At 44.2% G+C, this 19,892-nt stretch overlaps 1 protein-coding gene across 12 annotated transcripts in view; it reads right to left on the reverse strand.

Moving 5' to 3' along the window:
- Positions 1 to 408: 408 nt before the first annotated feature.
- The window catches only part of AADAT (aminoadipate aminotransferase), a 193,906-nt gene continuing 174,422 nt past the window's right edge, over positions 409 to 19,892 (reverse strand). For all 12 annotated transcript variants that reach the window (XM_078771730.1, XM_078771725.1, XM_078771728.1 and 9 more), the window contains 4 exons: positions 17,934 to 17,998; positions 8,494 to 8,600; positions 8,097 to 8,198; positions 409 to 1,088 (listed from right to left, as the gene is read on the reverse strand). In XM_078771730.1, coding sequence (XP_078627856.1) covers positions 1,044 to 1,088; positions 8,097 to 8,198; positions 8,494 to 8,600; positions 17,934 to 17,998 — 319 coding nt within the window. In that variant the 3' untranslated portion in view covers positions 409 to 1,043. The remainder of the gene's footprint in view (positions 1,089 to 8,096; positions 8,199 to 8,493; positions 8,601 to 17,933; positions 17,999 to 19,892) is intronic.

A 19,892-nucleotide genomic window follows, 5' to 3' on the forward strand; every position in this document is an offset into this window, starting at 1 on the left:
TACCATATGTTCATATCACTGTCCTCCTCCGTACGTTTAAACTGTGACACCTTGTTCTATCAATGTCCATTTTCTCGGTTGGCCTCTGCATGATGAATTTAAGTTCAATTTATTAGCATTTAGTGATGTGATGTAGGTAAGTTGATTCAAGTCTGTAACATTAAAATTGTCATCGAGACAAAAATCGTTGGGTGACTCGGTGCATACCTGTACCTCATTGGTCGTCCAAAGGTTAAACAAGCACATATATGTGTATTGTGTATGCACTTCATCTTCCTGAATCTTGACTGTTAAATAACAGGGACATGAACAAGTGTGTTCACATACACATGGCAACGTGAAATAAGTACACCTGCGTTTAGTTTGCGGAATTGCAGAAATAGCGTTAAACATGAAAGGATCAAGGGATTTGTATTTGTAGAATTGTTTTAATCAGAAAAACAAATGGACAGAAAATGTGCTCATGAAAATCCATTCCAGACATGATAATCATCATCGGGTCAATTACGATTGGACAAACCGCTCCAGTTGACCATCACGTTGACGATGGTGGAGCGGGTTGCGTGCACCGATGACCCAATGAGCTATACTGTACAGGTGAAACCAAACCAGGCAGGTCAGAGGGTAGGGGACAGACAAAGTATAGTCGAAACCTTAAGGAGTAAACCTGTACAGGTGAAACCAAACCAGGCAGGTCAGAGGGTAGGGGACAGACGAAGTATAGTCAAAATCTTGAGGAGTAAACCTCAACGCCAACAATACTGATGTCAGCAGCAAGGCCTCAGTAGTTGAAATGGCGAAGCAGAAGGACTTGTTACCCGGAATTTCAACAATGAAGATCATAAATTCTGACAAAAAGAATCCTACGTACAAGTTGGGACCACATGAGTATAATTAGCAACCGAAAGACACTGACAATTGCAGACATAGAATGACATTTGCCTGATATACAAGCACAACTTTGACTTCCTGTCCACCTGACGAAGCATGGGAAGTGTTTTTCAATTCAACAATTCCAGGTAGCGCAGTTCAAGGCTCCACAGTTACCTTTCAACATTCTTCAAAAGCTCTGCCAATATTTTTAGGCCCTGAAATGAAATGAGCAAGTCAATGACATATTTGGAACATCAATGACATATTTGGGACATCAATGACATATTTGGGACATCAATGACATATTTGGGACATCATTGACATATTTGGGACATCAATGACATATTTGGGACATCAATGACATATTTGGGACATCAATGAAATATTTGGGACTTCATTGACATATTTGGGACATCAATGACATATTTGGGACATAAATGACATATTTGGGACATAAATGACATATTTGGGACATCAATGACATATTTGGGACATCAATGTCGTATTTGGGACATCAATGATATTGTTGTGGATTTGAGAATTGTTGTGTTTTTTTTTTTTGTTTTTTTTGTATACAAGATCGAGGCTCGTGAAAGAGCGAACATTAATCACACAGAAAGACAAACAGACACACAAAACAAATAACATCGGGAGCGGTAGACAAGATGGGGAGAGAGGGGGAAGGACACAAACACAACATTTGAGAGCAGGGACCGAGAGACATGGAGACATCGAGAGAACTGTGGGAGGGAGAGGGCTTTGGGGGGAAGGCATGGGAAGGGGGGGGGGGGGTGGGAGAGGTATAAAACATATGGACACTGCCAAGACTTCCAGGAAAGAAGTTGGAATTTCAAACAAGGTGGATCTGGGGTGAATTAGTGGGGGTAGAAAAGATCAAGGTTTTGGATGGGGGAAGATAAGAGATGGTGGTGAACAGCTGTTTTGAAGACCTGGAGGGAGGAGTGGGATTGAAGTGAGTGTGGGAGTTTGTTCCAGAGGCGGGAGAAAAGAGGAATGAAAGAGTGAAGGTGAGCAGAGAGCCGAGATTTCGGCAGTTTAACCATCAGAGGGTGGCTGGCAGATCTTGTGCGACCTGTAGGAATATTTGGGGGACAGAGCACAAAGAGAGCTGGGGGAGCAAGGCCGGAGAGGAGTCGGTAGAAGACAGAAAGACCACCTACCTGCCTGCGGTGAGTGAGTGAAAGGCCCTCAGAGATAGCTTCATCGCGGGAGATTCCAATGATTCTGAAAGCTTTGGATTCAACAGCGTGAAGCCGAGCCAGGTGGGAGGCAGGAGCACCACCCCATAGGGGAGAACAGTATTCCATTGAGCTGCGGATGAAAGCCTTGTATGTGGTGAGGAGCTCAGGTGTGCCTAGGAAGGACTTCGCACGACGGAGGATGCCCAGTCGGCGACTGGCTTTGGAGGCCAGCTTGGAAATGTGGTTTTCCCAAGAAAGATCATGGCAGATGGTGAGACCCAAAAGCTTGAGCGACAGAACTTCTTGGAGAGGATTGTTGAGAAAGTAGATGGGAGGGTTGTCCAGTCGATCTTTTCGGAGAGACATAGTAAGAGTGTGAGATTTGTCAGGATTGAAAGACATGTTCCACATGTTTGACCAGTCTGTGATTTTGTCCAGGTCTTCAGAGAGTGAGGAGGCTGCAGACTGCCGATCTGAGGGAAGAGGATTGGAGCGGCAGAGAGTGGAGTCATCAGCAAAGAGATACAGAGGATTTTCCAGAGAGTCGGAGAGATCATTGATAAAGACCAGAAAAAGCACAGGGCCCAGCACACTGCCTTGGGGAACTCCAGCCTGAACGGGAAGGGGAGATGAGAGAAATCCATTCAGGGCCACACGTTGACTACGACCAGAGAGGAAGTCCGCAAGCCATGCATGGAGATTTCCATGGATACCATAGGAGGAGAGTTTGGTGAGCAGAGCTGGGTGCCAGACCGTATCGAAGGCACGTGATATGTCAAGGGAGACAGCTCTGATTTCCTGTTTGGCATTGAGGACCTCCATCCATTGTTGAGACAGCAGAAGCAGCATGTCCAGAGTAGAGTGACCTGGTCTGAAACCAAATTGATGATCAGAGATCAAGCCATTGGAGAAGAGGAAAGATTTCATATCCGAAGCAATGATGGATTCCATGACTTTGCTGATAATTGGGAGCAGGCTGATTGGTCTGTAGTTGCAAGGATCTGTTTTTGCACCTTTTTTGTGTAAAGCGGTAATGTTTGCTGATTTCCAGGATGCTGGCAGATGACCTTGAGCAAAAGATAGGGTGAAAAGAACAGAGAGAGGGTGAGATAGAGCGGCAGAGCAGGATTTTAGGACCCGTGGGCTGATGCCATCTGGTCCAGTTGCAGAATCAGAGTCGAGGTTTGACAAAAACTCCTCCACCTTGTCAGGAGAGAAGGTCACAGAGTCCAGGAGCAGTTTGGTTCGACTGGGAAAGGTGGGAACAGAGAGAGATGGGTTTGGGACTAAGGATTTTGAGGCAAACACAGAGTTGAGGCATTCGGCTTTGTCACGTGCAATGTCAACTGTGTGGCCATTTGAGGTAAGGGAGGGGATGGAGGGGGAACAAACACCAGAAACGGATTTGACCAGACACCACCAGGATTTGGAGGAAGGAGACAGGTTTGAGAGTTCATTCTTGAGTGAGGAGAGATAGTGCTTCCTGGCACTCCTGAGGGTAGACACACACTTGTTCCGAGCTTGGTGGAAGGAACTGAGATTTCCTTCAGTTGGATTAGCCTTCCAAGAGGCAAAGGCAAGTTGTTTCAGGGCAACTGCCTCACCACAAGATTCAGTGTACCATGGACGGGAGGAAGGGTAAGACAACTGAAGGCGAGATGGGATAAATCTGTGCATGAGAGAGATCAGTTTGCTTTGGAAGAATTCCCAGGAAGAATTGATGTCAGAGGCAGTGGAGATGGGAGACCAATCCAGACGATTGATGGCTGCTTGAAGACCGTCCCAGTCGGCCTGAGTGAAATGCCAGACTCGCCGACGCTGAGGAGGCTCTCTGAGAATGGCCAGAGAGATGTCCACTTTGACAAGCACATGATCAGAAGAACCGATTGGAGCAGAAGAAGAGCAGCAGACATTAGCAGGGAAGTTAGTCATAACCAAGTCTAGAAGAGAAGATACTCCATTGGCTGAGATCCGGGTCGGGAAATTGACAGATTGTGTCAATCCCAGTGAGTCACAGAAGTCCTTTGCTGAGGTGCCATGACTGGTGAGAGAGGAACCCACACCCAACCAGGTGGCATGATGACAATTGAAGTCACCACATATGAGGAAGAGAGAGTTGGGATGAGTGGATAGAAGTTGGTCCATGTTGTCAGACAGTGAAATGTAGATGGAGTCATCACTGTTTGGGGGACGGTACAGAACACATATGAACAAAAGGTGGGAGCGGAGAGGAAGCCGTAGCCAGAGGTACTCCTGGGGGTGAGGAGGAGAGAGGGCAGTGCAAGGAGAGTGAGGAAGAGAGTTTTTGATAAAGATAGCCACCCCACCACCAGGCCGAGGCTCAGGTCTATCATACCGGAGGAGGGAGTAACCAGGAAGAGATATTAAGGAATCAGAGACATCTTGAAGGAGGAAAGTCTCTGTTAAGCAGATCAAGTCTGGATTGTCAGAAGCAACCTGTATGGAGAGATCAGTCAGGTTTGAGCGAAGGCCCTGGATGTTTGAGGTCCATACCGTTAATGAAGAGAGAGGGGGAGCATCGGGTACAGGACAGGGGAGGGGAGGAGTAGGGTAAGATGAAGGATGAGAGGGGGAGGTAGGGAGAGCAGTTGTTAGTGTGTCAGCGACTGCAGAAGAGTTCCAAGAAAGGGAAGGATGAGGAGGATGAAAGGTTTGAAGGTGAAGGGATGAGGCACAGTGAGGGGTTGTTTGAGGGGGGGCAGAGGAAAGAAGAAGGTTGGGGGGGGGGGGTGGAGGTATGAGATAGAAGGGAGACGAAGTGGGGAGGAGGCAGCTTTGAGGAGGAGGGGGGAGGAGGGAGAATTGGAGAGGAATGGTATGGGGGGAGTTTTGAAGGGGAGGAGTGAGGGGGGAGTTTAGGAGGGGAAGGGCAAGGGGGGAGTTCAGGAGTGGAAGGGCAAGGGGGGAGTTCAGGAGTGGAGGGGTGGTAGGGGGGGAGTTTAAGAGTGGCGGGGCAAGGGGGGAGTTTAGGAGTGTAGGTGCAAGGGGGGGGATTTGGAGGGGAGGGGCAAGAGGGGAGTTTAGAAAGTGGATGATTAATGAAATACGAACATTGAAAACAAATTGGGTTTGTTGTGATTTTCAAGTTAGCAATCCGGTTCAGAATGATGGAGGAGGGATGGAATGAATGTGACTTTAGACCATGTAGTGAGGGAGACGTATAAGATATTGAATTTATTTTTTTTGAGGTGGAATGAGTTGGAGAGGAAATTGAGAAAAGCCTTTTAAATAGGAAGAAAAACAGCGTGTTGTAAAATACCACTGAGTAAAACACTGAAGGGGAAAGGTTATACATATTTAAATAATATTTAAACAGAACCGTGAACAATCTTATGTGCACAAAAATACCAATGGGGGGAGAGCTGAGAGGGACCACCACGAGTCACGTGAAGGGCAAACGGTGGATCGAAACCGGAAGCATGGTTTTTTTTGTATTGTTGTATTGTTGTTGTTGTATTGGTGTAAATATCACCCTCCGTGTGTAAAGGTCAAAGGTCGTCCTCCTAGTTACTCCATATACATACACGTAGCCAATCATATACCCTCTGAAGTAGTTATCTCCTTATTCTATGTAGTTGAAGGCTCTGTTCCCACTCGTTGACACTGCATTGCACCAGATGACATAAGGTAGCTCCCTTCCATTCCCAAAGCCTCCGTTGCCAACTGCTTTGGGCGGTTTTCAGCATTTGCCGCCATTGGCCATGTGCTCCGTCTCAGGGAAGAAGGGCGTTGCCCTCCACTCGTCATGAGAAGGTGGAGCCCCGCGAGCCCCCACCAGCCAATCAGGGCTGGTGAGACACCATCACGGGCATGGCGCGGCTTGATCACGACGGGCCTTATAAAAGGGTGTGGGGAAGGATTGCAGGGAGATGCGTCAGAGAGCGAACCCGTCATGCAACGCCCCCACGAGAGAGAGAGAGATGACATGGGAGGAGATGAGATACGAGAGATGAGCTTTGACTCCACCACGCAGCTTTGACTCCACCACACAGCTTTGACTCCACCAGGCAGCTTTGACTCCACCATGCAGCTTTGACTCCACCACGCAGCTTTGACTCCACCACGCAGCTTTGACTCCACCACACAGCTTTGACTCCACCACGCAGCTTTGAATCCACCACGCAGCTTTGAATCCACCACGCAGCTTTGAGACCACGCAGCTTCGACCCGCTGCTAAGTGGGAACCAGATTGCGGTGGCATCGGTGGCATCGGTGGCCGTCGAGGTCCAGCCCGACGTCCCGTGCGGGATCAAGCTCCAGCCAGCGTCCAGCTGAACCTTCCTCTCCCTCCAGCCATCCACCTCCTGCCATTCCTGTCATCATCCCCCGTGTAAGTGTGCTTGTAGTCTGTCTTTTGTCTCGTCCCTGGGTTTAAGTAAGACTGCAATAGGTAAGCTAATATTTGCACTGTGTCCTTCTGGTTCCTCCATCCTTTCTGTAATTATTTTCTTATTCTTCCTTCTCCTTGGTTTTTTTTATTGTGTAAATAATAGCTAGTAATAAATTATATTTGTATTTCCTACCTTTGTTCTTCTTTCCTTTACATCCGTTTCGTCCTTGTCTTTTCCCTCATTGAATACCTGTGGCACGATTTGGCCAACGTTAAGGATCGGGTCAGTGCTTGTTAATAGTTTGTGCCGCGGTTGCTAAACCGCTCGGCAATTACCATCTGTCCGCGGTCACGAACGGGGTTGCGCACCTACCTCTCCGGAGGGAGCTGTGCAGCGTCAGGGACCACGTCGGCCAGTCATAGACGAGGGGATTAATCCCCCCTCGATAAGGGGAACAGAGGCCGACGTTGGGTTCCGGAACAATATATTTGGGACATCAATGACATATTTGGGACATCAATGATATATGTGGGACATCAATGACATATTTGGGACATCAATGACATATTTGGGACATCAATGACATATTTGGGACATCAATGACATATTTGGGACATCAATGACATATGTGGGACATCAATGACATATTTGGGACATCAATGACATATTTGGGACATCAATGATATATTTGGGACATCAATGACATATTTGGGACATTAATGACATATTTGGGACATCAATGACATATTTGGGACATCAATGACATATTTGGGACATCAATGACATATTTTGGACATCAATGACATATTTGGGACATCAATGACGTATTTGGGACATCAATGACGTATTTGGGACATCAATGACGTATTTGGGACATCAATGACGTATTTGGGACATCAATAATAATTCATTTATTTTGTATAGCGCTTTTCCAGAAGCCCAAAGGCGCTGACGTATTTGGGACATCAATGACGTATTTGGAACATCAATGACATATTTGGGACATCAATGACATATTTGGGACATCAATGACATATTCGGGACATCAATGACATTTGGGACATCAATTACGTATTTGGGACATCAATGACATATTTGGGACATCAATGACATATTTGGGACATCAATGACATATTTGGGACATCAATGACATATTTGGGACATCAATGACATATGTGGGACATCAATGACGTATGTGGGACATCAATGACGTATTTGGGACATCAATGACGTATTTGGGACATCAATGACATATTTGGGACATCAATGACATATTTGGGACATCAATGACATACAGGTTTTGATGTTCTCATCCAAACACTCAATTCAGGATGTCATGAGCGCACATTTAATGGCTCATACATGTTCATCTTCTGACATCCTTGTAACATGTTCATTGTTTACGTTTTTACACATTTTCTAATGTTCACTTTCTGTATGCTACAAATATACAATCCTGGTAGAAATGTTTATAAAATCACGATATCGTCATCAGGGGAAAATGTTTTCGTGGCCGGTCATGAAAAAAAAAATGGCCGCTGAATGGATCACGTGGCCACCCTCAAGTTAGGAAGTGAAAATATGCCTCCCGTTGGTACCCAATAGATTATCAATAGAAATCATGAAATCAACGCTGCTAATCCGACATTCCAAGCTGTGTCGTTCGTACCTTATCCATCTGCAATTGAGAGGGAAGAGAGTACGAGGCACGCACGTAGGGTGAGGGCATGGTGTTGTCAGGAAGAAAGGCCCGGCCAGGTACAAACAACACCTGAAACACCGCATCCGACTGGAAAATTTGCTACAACAATGGGAGATTCTTTATTTTGAAGCAAACATATTTACTTGGTCTTTAAAAAAAGATAATTTGAAGACAATTGCATTGGAAATGAGACATCATGGGCAAACGGGAAGTTAGAAAGACGAGAAAAGCGGTTTCATGCAAGTCCGAGAGCACCAAGGTGTGTCGAATCAGCACCAAGGTGTGTCGAATCAGCACCAAGGTGTGTCGAATCAGCAACAAATGAAACGTTCGCCTTGCATTTCTTTCCGTTTATCAGGCTCACCTTGTTATCCCGGGCTTTTCGCATGACCAGGTCGTATGTATCAGTTATCCCAGCCAGCTTAATCCACAAGAACATCCCTCCCTGTGGATTGTTCCACTCAGCTAGGCCTGTGGTGCAACAGCTCCGGGAAATGTAGAATACAAAATGCGACATCACATGTACAGGGTCTTACAAAGTATTCACACCCCTTGACTTGTTTCACATTTTGTTGTTACAGCATGAATTTTAAATGGATTGCATTAAGATTGATTTTTGTCACTGATCTACACAAAATACCCAATCATGTCAAAGTAGAATTTTTATTATTTTTAGAAATGTACAGGATGTTCCAAAAAGACCCGGACAACTTTGGTTCTTTTTATATTTAGAACCACAAATGATACAACGAGACCCTTTGGTTTATATGATATAGAAACTCAAACTTTTGTGCACACCATCAGTTTTGTGCACACCATCAGTTTTGTGCACACCATCAATACACTTCAATGTGAGCTCCGTTTGTCACGCGCAGGACGTCAAGGTGGTACACGAGTTCTTGGACATCAAGGTGGTACACGAGTTCTTGGACATCAAGGTGGTACACGAGTTCTGGGACATCAAGGTGGTACACGAGTTATTGGACATCAACGTGGTACACGAGTTACTGGACATCAACGTGGTACACGAGTTCTTGGACATCAAGGTGGTACATGACTTCTTGGACATCAAGGTGGTACACGACTTCTTGGACATCAAGGTGGTACACGAGTTCTTGGACATCAAGGTGGAACACGAGTTCTTGGACATCAAGGTGGTACACGAGTTCTTGGACATCAAGGTGGTACACGAGTTCTTGGACATCAAGGTGGTACACGAGTTGTTGGACGTCAATGTGGTACACGAGTTGTTGGACGTCAATGTGGTACACGAGTTGTTAGACGTCAATGTGGTACACAAGTTGTTGGACATCAAGGTGGTACATGAGTTCTTGGACATCAAGGTGGTACATGAGTTGCTGGAGCATGTTTGTGTCCACCAGTGCACGTGCACAGCTGTGATCCAAGAACGAAGGTCCTGCAGGTTTTCCACCTTGGTATTGTGGACATCCTTGATAACCCCAACAGAAAAAAAACCAAGGGGTTATGTCTGGTGATCGTGGGGGCCAGGTGGTTGGTTCGTCTCGGCCAATCCGATCACCTGGAAATTTTTCATTCAGGATGGCTGGAATGACTAAGGCTCAATGAGGGGGAGCCTCGTCCTGTTGAAAAATGATATCGGGTTGCAGGTCTTCAACCTGTGTGAAGGTGAATCCTTCCAACATGTTCATGTTAATTGTTGAGGTCACTGTATTCTCCGCAAAGAAAAACGGTCCCACCAAGTCATGGAGAAGGTCACACGACGTGGTCATGGAGAAGGTCACACGACGTGGTCATGGAGAAGGTCACATCATGGTGGTCATGGAGAAGGTCACACCACGGTGGTCATGGAGAAGGTCACACCACGGTGGTCATGGAGAAGGTCACACCAAGTGGTCATGGATAAGGTCCCACCAAGTGGTCATGGAGAAGGTCACACCAAGTGGTCATGGAGAAGGTCACACCAAGTGGTCGTGGAGAATGTCACACCAAGTGGTCATGGAGAAGGTCACACCACAGTGGTCATGGAGAAGGTTACACCACGGTGGTCATGGAGAAGGTCACACCACGGTGGTCATGGAGAAGGTCACACCAAGTGGTCATGGAGAAGGTCCCACCAAGTGGTCATGGAGAAGGCCACACCACACATTGACCTTTGGATTGTCACGTATGTGTTTAACCACGTGGGGTTTTCACAGCTCCAGACCCCCACATTGTGCCGGCTCACCTTCCCCGATACATGAAAGCTTTGTCTGTGTTCAGGTAATCTTCGTCATCCTCTATCCCACTGAGCATTTCTAAGGCAAACATTTTTAGGTCGGTCTCTGGACTGCCACAGGTAACATGAAACCCAGTGCTACCTGCCGCATGGCCCGGTAGTCAGCGACTAAACCGACTACCCTCACTGGCTTGCTAGTGGGGAGGGTGCCTGTGACACCTGCAGGACTAAAAACAATACCTGTTAAAGGATGGATGAGGCTATCCAGGACTGAGATGGTGTCTCCTAAAAAAACACCCATCCGGTTGGACCGTTTTTTAGGTAGTAGTTTGTAGACAACAATCACTCAGGTAGTACTGATGTTTCATGTATTTCCTTTTCCCTTTCAACGTTTTATGTATTTCTATCACTATGAATATGGTGCTAGAATCTAAGAATAAAAGATCTCTACCTGCACCTGCTAATCCACCAGCCCATGCGCAACGACTCTCGAATCCTTTAAATATTTGCTTTTCCAATGTCGGGGCTTTCGCTCCAACTTCTCTTCTGTGCAATCTTTTGTTCAGCTTAACTCACCTGACCTGCTGGCTCTACCTGAGTGTCGGTTGGACAGTGGTATCTCCTCTGTTTCTTTCAAGTTACCTGGTTACATTTTCACCACTTTGATCACCCTCCTTCTTTGATCAATTTGATCAAGACTTGGCTAAAGATGCTGGAAGAAGAAATGCGGACAAGGGGGTTAACAAGGAGAGATGCAGAAAATAGGGCGAAATGGAGAAGATTGTCATGGGGACCGCAAGGCTAACCCCCGCTCCAGCAGGGAAAATGGCCTTAAAATGCATGTTGTTGTTGTTGATCACCCTCCTTCTCATGGTCTTGGTATCTACGTTAAGGATTCTCTACCTTTAGCTCGTGGAAACTCTCTTGAAAGGGGCTCTCATGAGTTTAAGTGCTTCCGCATTGCTCTCCTGCATTCAACAACACATCTCTTCTTTCTATATCGCTCACCTTCCTTTCCCTCTTGTGCCGTGCTCGGTGCAATCTCAGACAGCATTGACAGGTATATTTTACTCCATCCTTGTGCACACATCATGGCATTTGGTGACGTCAACGTTCACCACAAGGACTGGTTGGTACACTCTCGCAATACCGACCTTCCTGGTATCGATGCCTATAATTTCTCAATCTCTCAAAACCTCACCCGAATTGTTTCCTCTCCCACTCATATTCCTGACCGTACTTCTGATGGAAGATACCTGCTTGATCCCTTTCTGTGTTCTAACCCAGGTGATTGTGTTGCCGATGTTCTGCCTCCAATCGGTAACTCGGATCATTCCACTGTTTCTGTTTGTGTCTCTCACTCCTCATTCTCAACTCCGGTGCATCCTTTTCACCGCACTGTGTTTCAGTTTGGGAAAGCTGATTGGGATGGATTCCGTTCATTTCTTGCTGATGTGCCATGGTCTCAGCTTTCAATCTTGGACCTGTTATGGCTGCCGAGGAAATATCCCAATGGATTTGCACTGGTGTGGGTATTTATATTCCCTCACGTACCTTTAGTGAAGTTTCCTCACGTATCAGGTGAAGGTCCATTCCCATCCATGGTTCACTCCGGCTTTTGCATCAGCGATTGCTCATCGCAACCACTATTTCAAGCAGTACCATGTGCAAGGGTCTCTGGAGTCCAAATGTCTGTTCCGCAAAGCAAGTAACCACTGTAAAAGAGTTCTTGAGGATGCCAAGCACCAATATGCTGCTTCTGTAGCCGATTCCATTGTGACTCAGGGATCGGCTCCCCGGACTTTTGGCGGATTGCCAACAGTTTACTCAACCACAATAAATCATCTATACCTCCTCCCTTTCATGGACCTGAGGTTGTTACTTCACCTCTGGATAAGGCTAACCTCGTTTCAAACCACTTTGTTTCCATCTTGTACAGACTCTTCCTGATTTTTCATCTCGTAGACTCTTCCTGATTTTCCATCTCGTACAGACTCTTCCTGATTTTCCATCTCGTACAGACTCTTCCTGATTTTCCATCTCATACAGACTCTTCCTGATTTTCCATCTCGTACAGACTCTTCCTGATTTTGCATCTCGTACAGACTCTTCCTGATTTTCCATCTCGTACAGACTCTTCCTGATTTTCCATCTCGTACAGACTCTTCCTGATTTTCCATCTCGTACAGACTCTTCCTGATTTTCCATCTCGTACAGACTCTTCCTGATTTTCCATCTCGTACAGACTGTTCCTGATTTTCCATCTCGTACAGACTCTTCCTGATTTTCCATCTCGTACAGACTCTTCCTGATTTTCCATCTCGCACAGACTCTTCCTGATTTTCCATCTCGTACCAGACTCTTCCTGATTTTCCATCTCATACAGACTCTTCCTCATTTTCCATCTCGTACAGACTCTTCCTGATTTTCCATCTCATACAGACTCTTCCTGATTTTCCGTCTTGCACAGACTTCCTGATTTTCCATCTCGTACAGACTCTTCCTGATTTTCCATCTCGTACAGACTCTTCCTGATTTTCCATCTTGTACAGACTCTTCCTGATTTTCCATCTCATACAGACTCTTCCTGATTTTCCATCTCGTACAGACTCTTCCTGATTTTCCATCTCATACAGACTCTTCCTGATTTTCTATCTCGTACAGACTCTTCCTGATTTTCCATCTCGTACAGACTCTTCCTGATTTTCCATCTCGTACAGACTCTTCCTGATTTTCCATCTTGTACAGACTCTTCCTGATTTTCCATCTCATACAGACTGTTCCTGATTTTCCATCTCGTACAGACTCTTCCTGATTTTCCATCTCGTACAGACTCTTCCTGATTTTCCATCTTGTACAGACTCTTCCTGATTTTCAATCTCGTACAGACTCTTCCTGATTTTCCATCTCGTACAGACTCTTCCTCATTTTCCATCTCATACAGACTCTTCCTGATTTTCCATCTCGTACAGACTCTTCCTGATTTTCCATCTCATACAGACTCTTCCTGATTTTCCATCTCGTACAGACTCTTCCTGATTTTCCATCTCGTACAGACTCTTCCTCATTTTCCATCTCATACAGACTCTTCCTCATTTTCCATCTCATACAGACTCTTCCTGATTTTCCATCTCGTACAGACTCTTCCTCATTTTCCATCTCATACAGACTCTTCCTGATTTTCCATCTCATACAGACTCTTCCTGATTTTCCATCTTGCACAGACTCTTCCTGATTTTCCATCTCGTACAGACTCTTCCTGATTTTCCATCTCATACAGACTCTTCCTGATTTTCCATCTCGTACAGACTTTCTGATTTTCCATCTCCTACAGACTTTGATTTTCTTGTTCCAGTTATCACTCCTGAGAAGATTGCCAGAATTATTCATACCCTAGATGCTTCAAAAGCGACTGGTCCTGATGGAATCCCTGTGATTTTATCGAAGATGTGTTGTGCAGAACTGTCACCGATTCTTGCCAAGCTATATAACCTGTGCTTGTCTGCTCAGGTGTTTCATTCATCATGGAAAGTTGCTTCTGTTGTCCCTGTTTTCAAGGGTGCAGGTGAGCATTCTGAACCAAGTAACTTTCGCCCCATCAGCCTGCTTCCTGTAATAAGTAAGGTATTTGAATGGTTCATCAATGAACAACTTCTCAGCCATCTGGAGGACAATGAACTTCTTACTGACCGCCAGTATGGCTTTCGCTAATCTCTCTCTACAGGTGATCTGCTATCCTTAATTACGGATCATATCAACAGGGCATTGGAGCTCAAGGGTGAAGCTCGATTAGTTGCTTTGGATATCTCAAAAGCCTTTGATAAAGTTTGGCACAGGGGTCTGCTCCACAAGCTACAATCATATGGTGTATCTGGACTCTGGAGTGATGCATTCAATCATTTCAGCTTTCCTTACAAATCGAAAGATAAAGGTGGTACTTGAGGGTCAATCTTCTCCTACTTGCTCCATCAATTCTGGTGTTCCACATGGTTCTGTCCTTGGTCCCACATTGCTCCTTGTTCATATCAATGATCTTTGTCATGTATGAAGCTGCAAATATTCACCGTTGTATCCCTACACCGTGACCGCATAGTATCCCTACGCCCCAGCTCGGATGGCGCTGCAGTTAATCGGGCCTGTATCGGCAGAGTCAATAAACGTGTGCTACAATCGATCGTAGTTTGTCGAGATACCTTACAATCTTCCTGATAATGTCCTGTCTCAGCTAGCCATGTATGCTGATGATTCCTCACTCTGCTGTACATCTGCTGTACATCTGCTGATTCACTCAATGCCACTCGTAATGAAGTTGGAGTTTCTCTGGACAATGATTTGGAGAATGTGTTGAAGTAGAGGCACGACTGCCTGGTCTTTATGCATCTTTATGCACGACTTATGCATTGAAGGTGCATAAACTTTGCACCTTCAATGCAAAGAAAATTAAACTGTTGTCCATATCTTGCTCTAGAAACGGGTCTTTCCCATCTGTGCATATGGGATCTTCAACCTTAACAAAAACATCAGAGCTTCGGCTCCTTGGTCTGGACATGTATTCTAACCGCCGTTGGGACAAGTACATTTCTGGAATTGCTAAGAGTGCTTCCAAGCGAGTTGGTTGTCTTTATCGAGCACAGAGGTATTTACCTCCTGAGGCTATTTTGTACCTGTATAAGGCAACTACACGTCCCCTCATGGAGTACTGTTGTCACATTTGGGCTGGAGCACCATCCTGCCACTTATCTTTACTTGATAGGCCCCAGAAACGCATAGTCAACCTGGTTGGTGTGGAGATGTGTTCAACTCTTCTACCAATCTCTCACCGTAGGTCAGGTGCCACTCTTGGTTTGTTCGACAGATATTTTCATGGCAAATGTTCTGTTGGACTTTCTAACTTGGTTCCTCCCGTACGAGTGTTTGGACGCAAAACTCGGTTTGCCATCTCTGCTCACCCATACACTCTCGCTGATCCAAAGTGCAGAACGAAAGGCTACGCAGATAGTTTTATCCCTCGTGCTGTCTCGCTCTGGAATTCACCACCTGTAACATGTTTCCCATTACCTACGATTTACTCTGCTTTAAGAGGAATGTCTATTCATACTTCCTACATCTTTGAGGTTTCATCGCATTTTTCCCGACCTTGACACTTCCAGTGTCTTGGATGTTTTCTTGTTATTTTTTATTTTATTTATTTATTTATTTTTATTTTGTTTGGCTTTATCCTTAGATTTTCCTAAATTTCTCTTAGCTCCTTACACAGAGTGGCTGTATGCCTTGTCTGGGGCGATGTCCATAAAAAAACTACTGTTCTGACTTAGGAGAGTTAAAGTGGGGCCCGGAACCGTGTTACACTCTCCTCTGCTAATGTAAATACCTCTGCCACAGGGATTTTCATGTCATGATTGCTGGTCTTACTTTCTGTCTCACTCAAACTAGAGCTACAGGACCAGCTTAATCTCTCTTTCTTACAAATAAACATCAAACACTTTTCATCACACACTCTTCATCACACACTTTTCATCATACACTTTTCATCACGCACTTTTCATCACACACTTTTCATCACGCACTTTTCATCACATACTTTTCATCATAAACTTTTCATCACACACTTTTCATCATACACTGTTCATCATACACTTTTCATCACACACTTTTCATCACGCACTTTTGATCATGCACTTTTCATCACACACTTTTCATCACAAACTTTTCATCACACAGTTTTCATCATACACTTTTCATCATGCACTTTTCATCACGCACTTTTCATCACGCACTTTTCATCACGCACTTTTCATCACGCACTTTTCATCACGCACTCTTCATCACACACTCTTCATCACACACTTTTCATCACACACTTTTCATCATGCACTTTTCATCACACACTTTTCATCATACACTTTTCATCATACACTTTTCATCATACACTTTTCATCATGCACTTTTCATCACACACTTTTCATCACACACTTTTCATCATACACTTTTCATCATGCACTTTTCATCACACACTTTTCATCACACACTTTTCATCACACTTTTCATCATACACTTTTCACCATACACCTTTCACCGTACACCTTTCATCATACACTTTTCATCATACACTTTTCATCATACACTTTTCATCATACACTTTTCATCATGCACTTTTCATCACACACTTTTCATCACACACTTTTCATCATACACTTTTCATCATGCACTTTTCATCACACACTTTTCATCATACACTTTTCATCACACACTTTTCATCACACACTTTTCATCACACACTTTTCACCATACACTTTTCACCATACACCTTTCACCATACACCTTTCACCATACACCTTTCATCATACACTTTTCATCATACACTTTTCATCACACACTTTTCATCACACACTTTTCATCACACACTTTTCATCACACACTTTTCATCACACACTTTTCATCATACACTTTTCATCATACACTTTTCATCATACATTTTTAATCACACACTTTTCATCACACACTTTTTTACTCATTTTCACTACTCACCTTTACATTCTCTCTTTTTTATTTCTCTTCATGCAGCTCTTCTATTGAAAGCCTGGCCTCGATGAGGATTATGTATTCTGTCACTGTGGCCTTCCACATTAAAAAAAAACAAAAAAAAACAACGGCTTGTGTTTGGCTCGTCATTTGGTTTGAGTTCCTGCAGAATCTGTGCCTTATAGGAATAAAGCTTCAGCATTTTCATCAGTCATCATATTCAGTCTTTCATCATCTTCAGTCTTTTAAACAAAATCCTGTGTACAGTGGTGGTTGGTAGTCCCAGTTCTCTGGATGCGCGTCGGATTGATTTTTGATCTTCTGGGACTTTCATGCGTTTGTTCAATATCTGCTGCACTTGTGCTTCATCAACCGGTACTTTTCTGTTTCTGACAACTTCCAGTCTCCTTAATTACACTGAACTTGCGTGTGGGATCACGTCTCGATGAACCATTTGACACACTGTTGAGTAGCCATTTCATTTTACATGAAACCACCAGACTTGAAAATAAAGAAAACTTTATGAGTTTATCATATAAAACACAGGGTATCGTTGTATCATTTATGGTACTAATTATGTCAACAACCAACGTTGTGCAGATTTTTTTTAGAACACCCTGTACAAACAAAAATATTGATTGAAAAAAAAGCAAAATATTTTTCCAAAGATTGAATATTCAAATGAAATCACCTCGAATAAGGCCTCAGGGTGGGAATACACTTCTCGGCCCACCATTGCGGCACAGTCTTGGATATGCACTTTATAATTTCAATCATTATTTTAAGAAATTTTATTGATCACAACATATCATAAGATAAAGGAAGATGACTTGTAATTCTGACAACCACAAAAAGTGGCGGTGCTATTTCCACTACATGGCAATTTTAGAGTTTTCGGTAACTTCAACGTTTGTTCCATTTATAGCAACATTGTCACGACATCAACATTGGTGATGAGGAAAAAAGAAGGTAGGCTTATCTTCACTCTTCATCTTTACAATCGACTGATTTTGTTGTCCAAACTGTGAAAATTTTCCAATTCCAAAAGTCTACAAGAAACCCAGTTCCCCAAAGAGCAAACTCACCATTAAGCCAGCGGTGTGCAGATTCCATCATCAAGTCCCTCTGACCTTGGTAAAAATCAGAAACTCTGAAGAAAGAAGGACAAGTCTTTCACTCCAGTAAACTTGCATGTTTGCATCTTTTTTATTGTAAATCTTTTTATTTTGAGTCTTAATGTGCTGCCTTTCACTTCCGCAATCAATGCGTGATTTTCAAATTGGCGTATGAATGCTCAGGAGGCCTTGTGCGCATGCGCTGTGTGGGTGTTTTCACTGACCTCTTACTGCTTGCACAGGCACTTTTAACTTGCCATTGCTGGGGCAAAATGTCGAAATGAAATAGTCCTTTTAACATAATTTTCAACATTTAAACTAAAGAGTGGCAATTTCAAAATGGGTAACCATAATTAGTGTGTTACTGGATGCAAATCGGACTCATTCGGAAATATGAAACATCAGAAATATCCGTCGATGAGACCGAGAGGTGTTGAGTTCCTATAATTTGCTGTTCACACAAGTGAGTGGCCGTAATAGATAAACACACCTTTACACACACACACACACACACACCTTTACACACACACACACACACACACACACACACACACACACACACACACACACACACGTCCCCTCTTAGTAATAGATACAAAAATCTCTTGCTCTTCCTCTTTCCACACAGCATCATCTTTCCAATTGCAGACATCAATTAAATAAATCACCAAGCATGGCATGTTAATAGGGGGCACTCACACAAGGTTAAATGTCCATTCAATGTCCATTTGTGCAACACACGCCCATCCACTCGGGCATCAGGATTCAGACTAAATTTTCTGCTATGAGCTATGAAAACTTCGCAGACAATTATTGAACTCAGTTATAATACAACATCAATTTTGCTGCTATATAAATATAAGAGCAAAACACATCTACTATAGGAGAAGTTTTCTTGATGCACTCAAAAATTAGAATTGTATGAGGCCTCTCCCAAGCTTGCGGACTGTAGAACCCGACATCCCCGGAGTATACATTGTTTAATGGGACAAAATGCCACGAATTTAAATCTGTGAATGTCGGGATATTGTTTCAATGGGAAAAATGGGCATAGGTTCCCGGCGGTTCGTGATTCACGAGGGAAAATGAAAAATCCCTTGAAAATCGAAGATTACTCCGATGGTAAAACTGCGAATACGTGAAGCACAGGGCCGTGAATGGAGAAGCAGGTCAGAAAACCACGAATATGTGTAAAATCCGTGAATACATGAAGCACAGGGCCGTGAATGGAGAAGCTGGTCAGAAAAACCACAAATATGTGAAAGAACTGTGAATACGTGAGGCACAGGGCTGTGGATGGAGAAACTGGTCAGAAAAAGCGTGAATATGTGAAAAATCTGTGAATACGTGAAGCACAGGGCCGTAAATGGAGAAGCTGGTCAGAAAAACTGCGAATATGTGAAAAATCTGTGAATACGTGAAGCACAGGGCCGTAAATGGAGAAGCTGGTCAGAAAAACCGCGAATATGTGAAAAATCTGTGAATACGTGAAGCACAGGGCCGTAAATGGAGAAGCTGGTCAGAAAAACCACAAATATGTGAAAAAACCATGAATACGTGAAGCACAAGGCCGTGAATGGAGAAGCAGGTCAGAAAAACTGAGAATATGTGAAAAATCTGTGAATACGTGAAGCACAGGGCCGTAAATGGAGAAGCTGGTCAGAAAAACCGCGAATATGTGAAAAATCTGTGAATATGTGAGGCACAGGGCCGTAAATGGAGAAGCTGGTCAGAAAAACCACGAATATGTCAAAAAACCGTGCACAGGGCCGTGAATGGAGAAGCAGGTCAGAAAAACCACAAATATGTGAAAAAAACCGTGAATACGTGAGGCACAGGGCTGTGAATGGAGAAGCTGGTCAGAAAAACCACAAATATGTGAAAAAACCGTGAATACGTGAGGCACAGGGCTGTGAATGGAGAAGCGGG

Source organism: Myxine glutinosa, chromosome 2, assembly GCF_964187855.1.
Source record: "Myxine glutinosa chromosome 2, kmMyxGlut1.1, whole genome shotgun sequence".
Lineage (NCBI taxonomy): Eukaryota > Metazoa > Chordata > Myxini > Myxiniformes > Myxinidae > Myxine > Myxine glutinosa.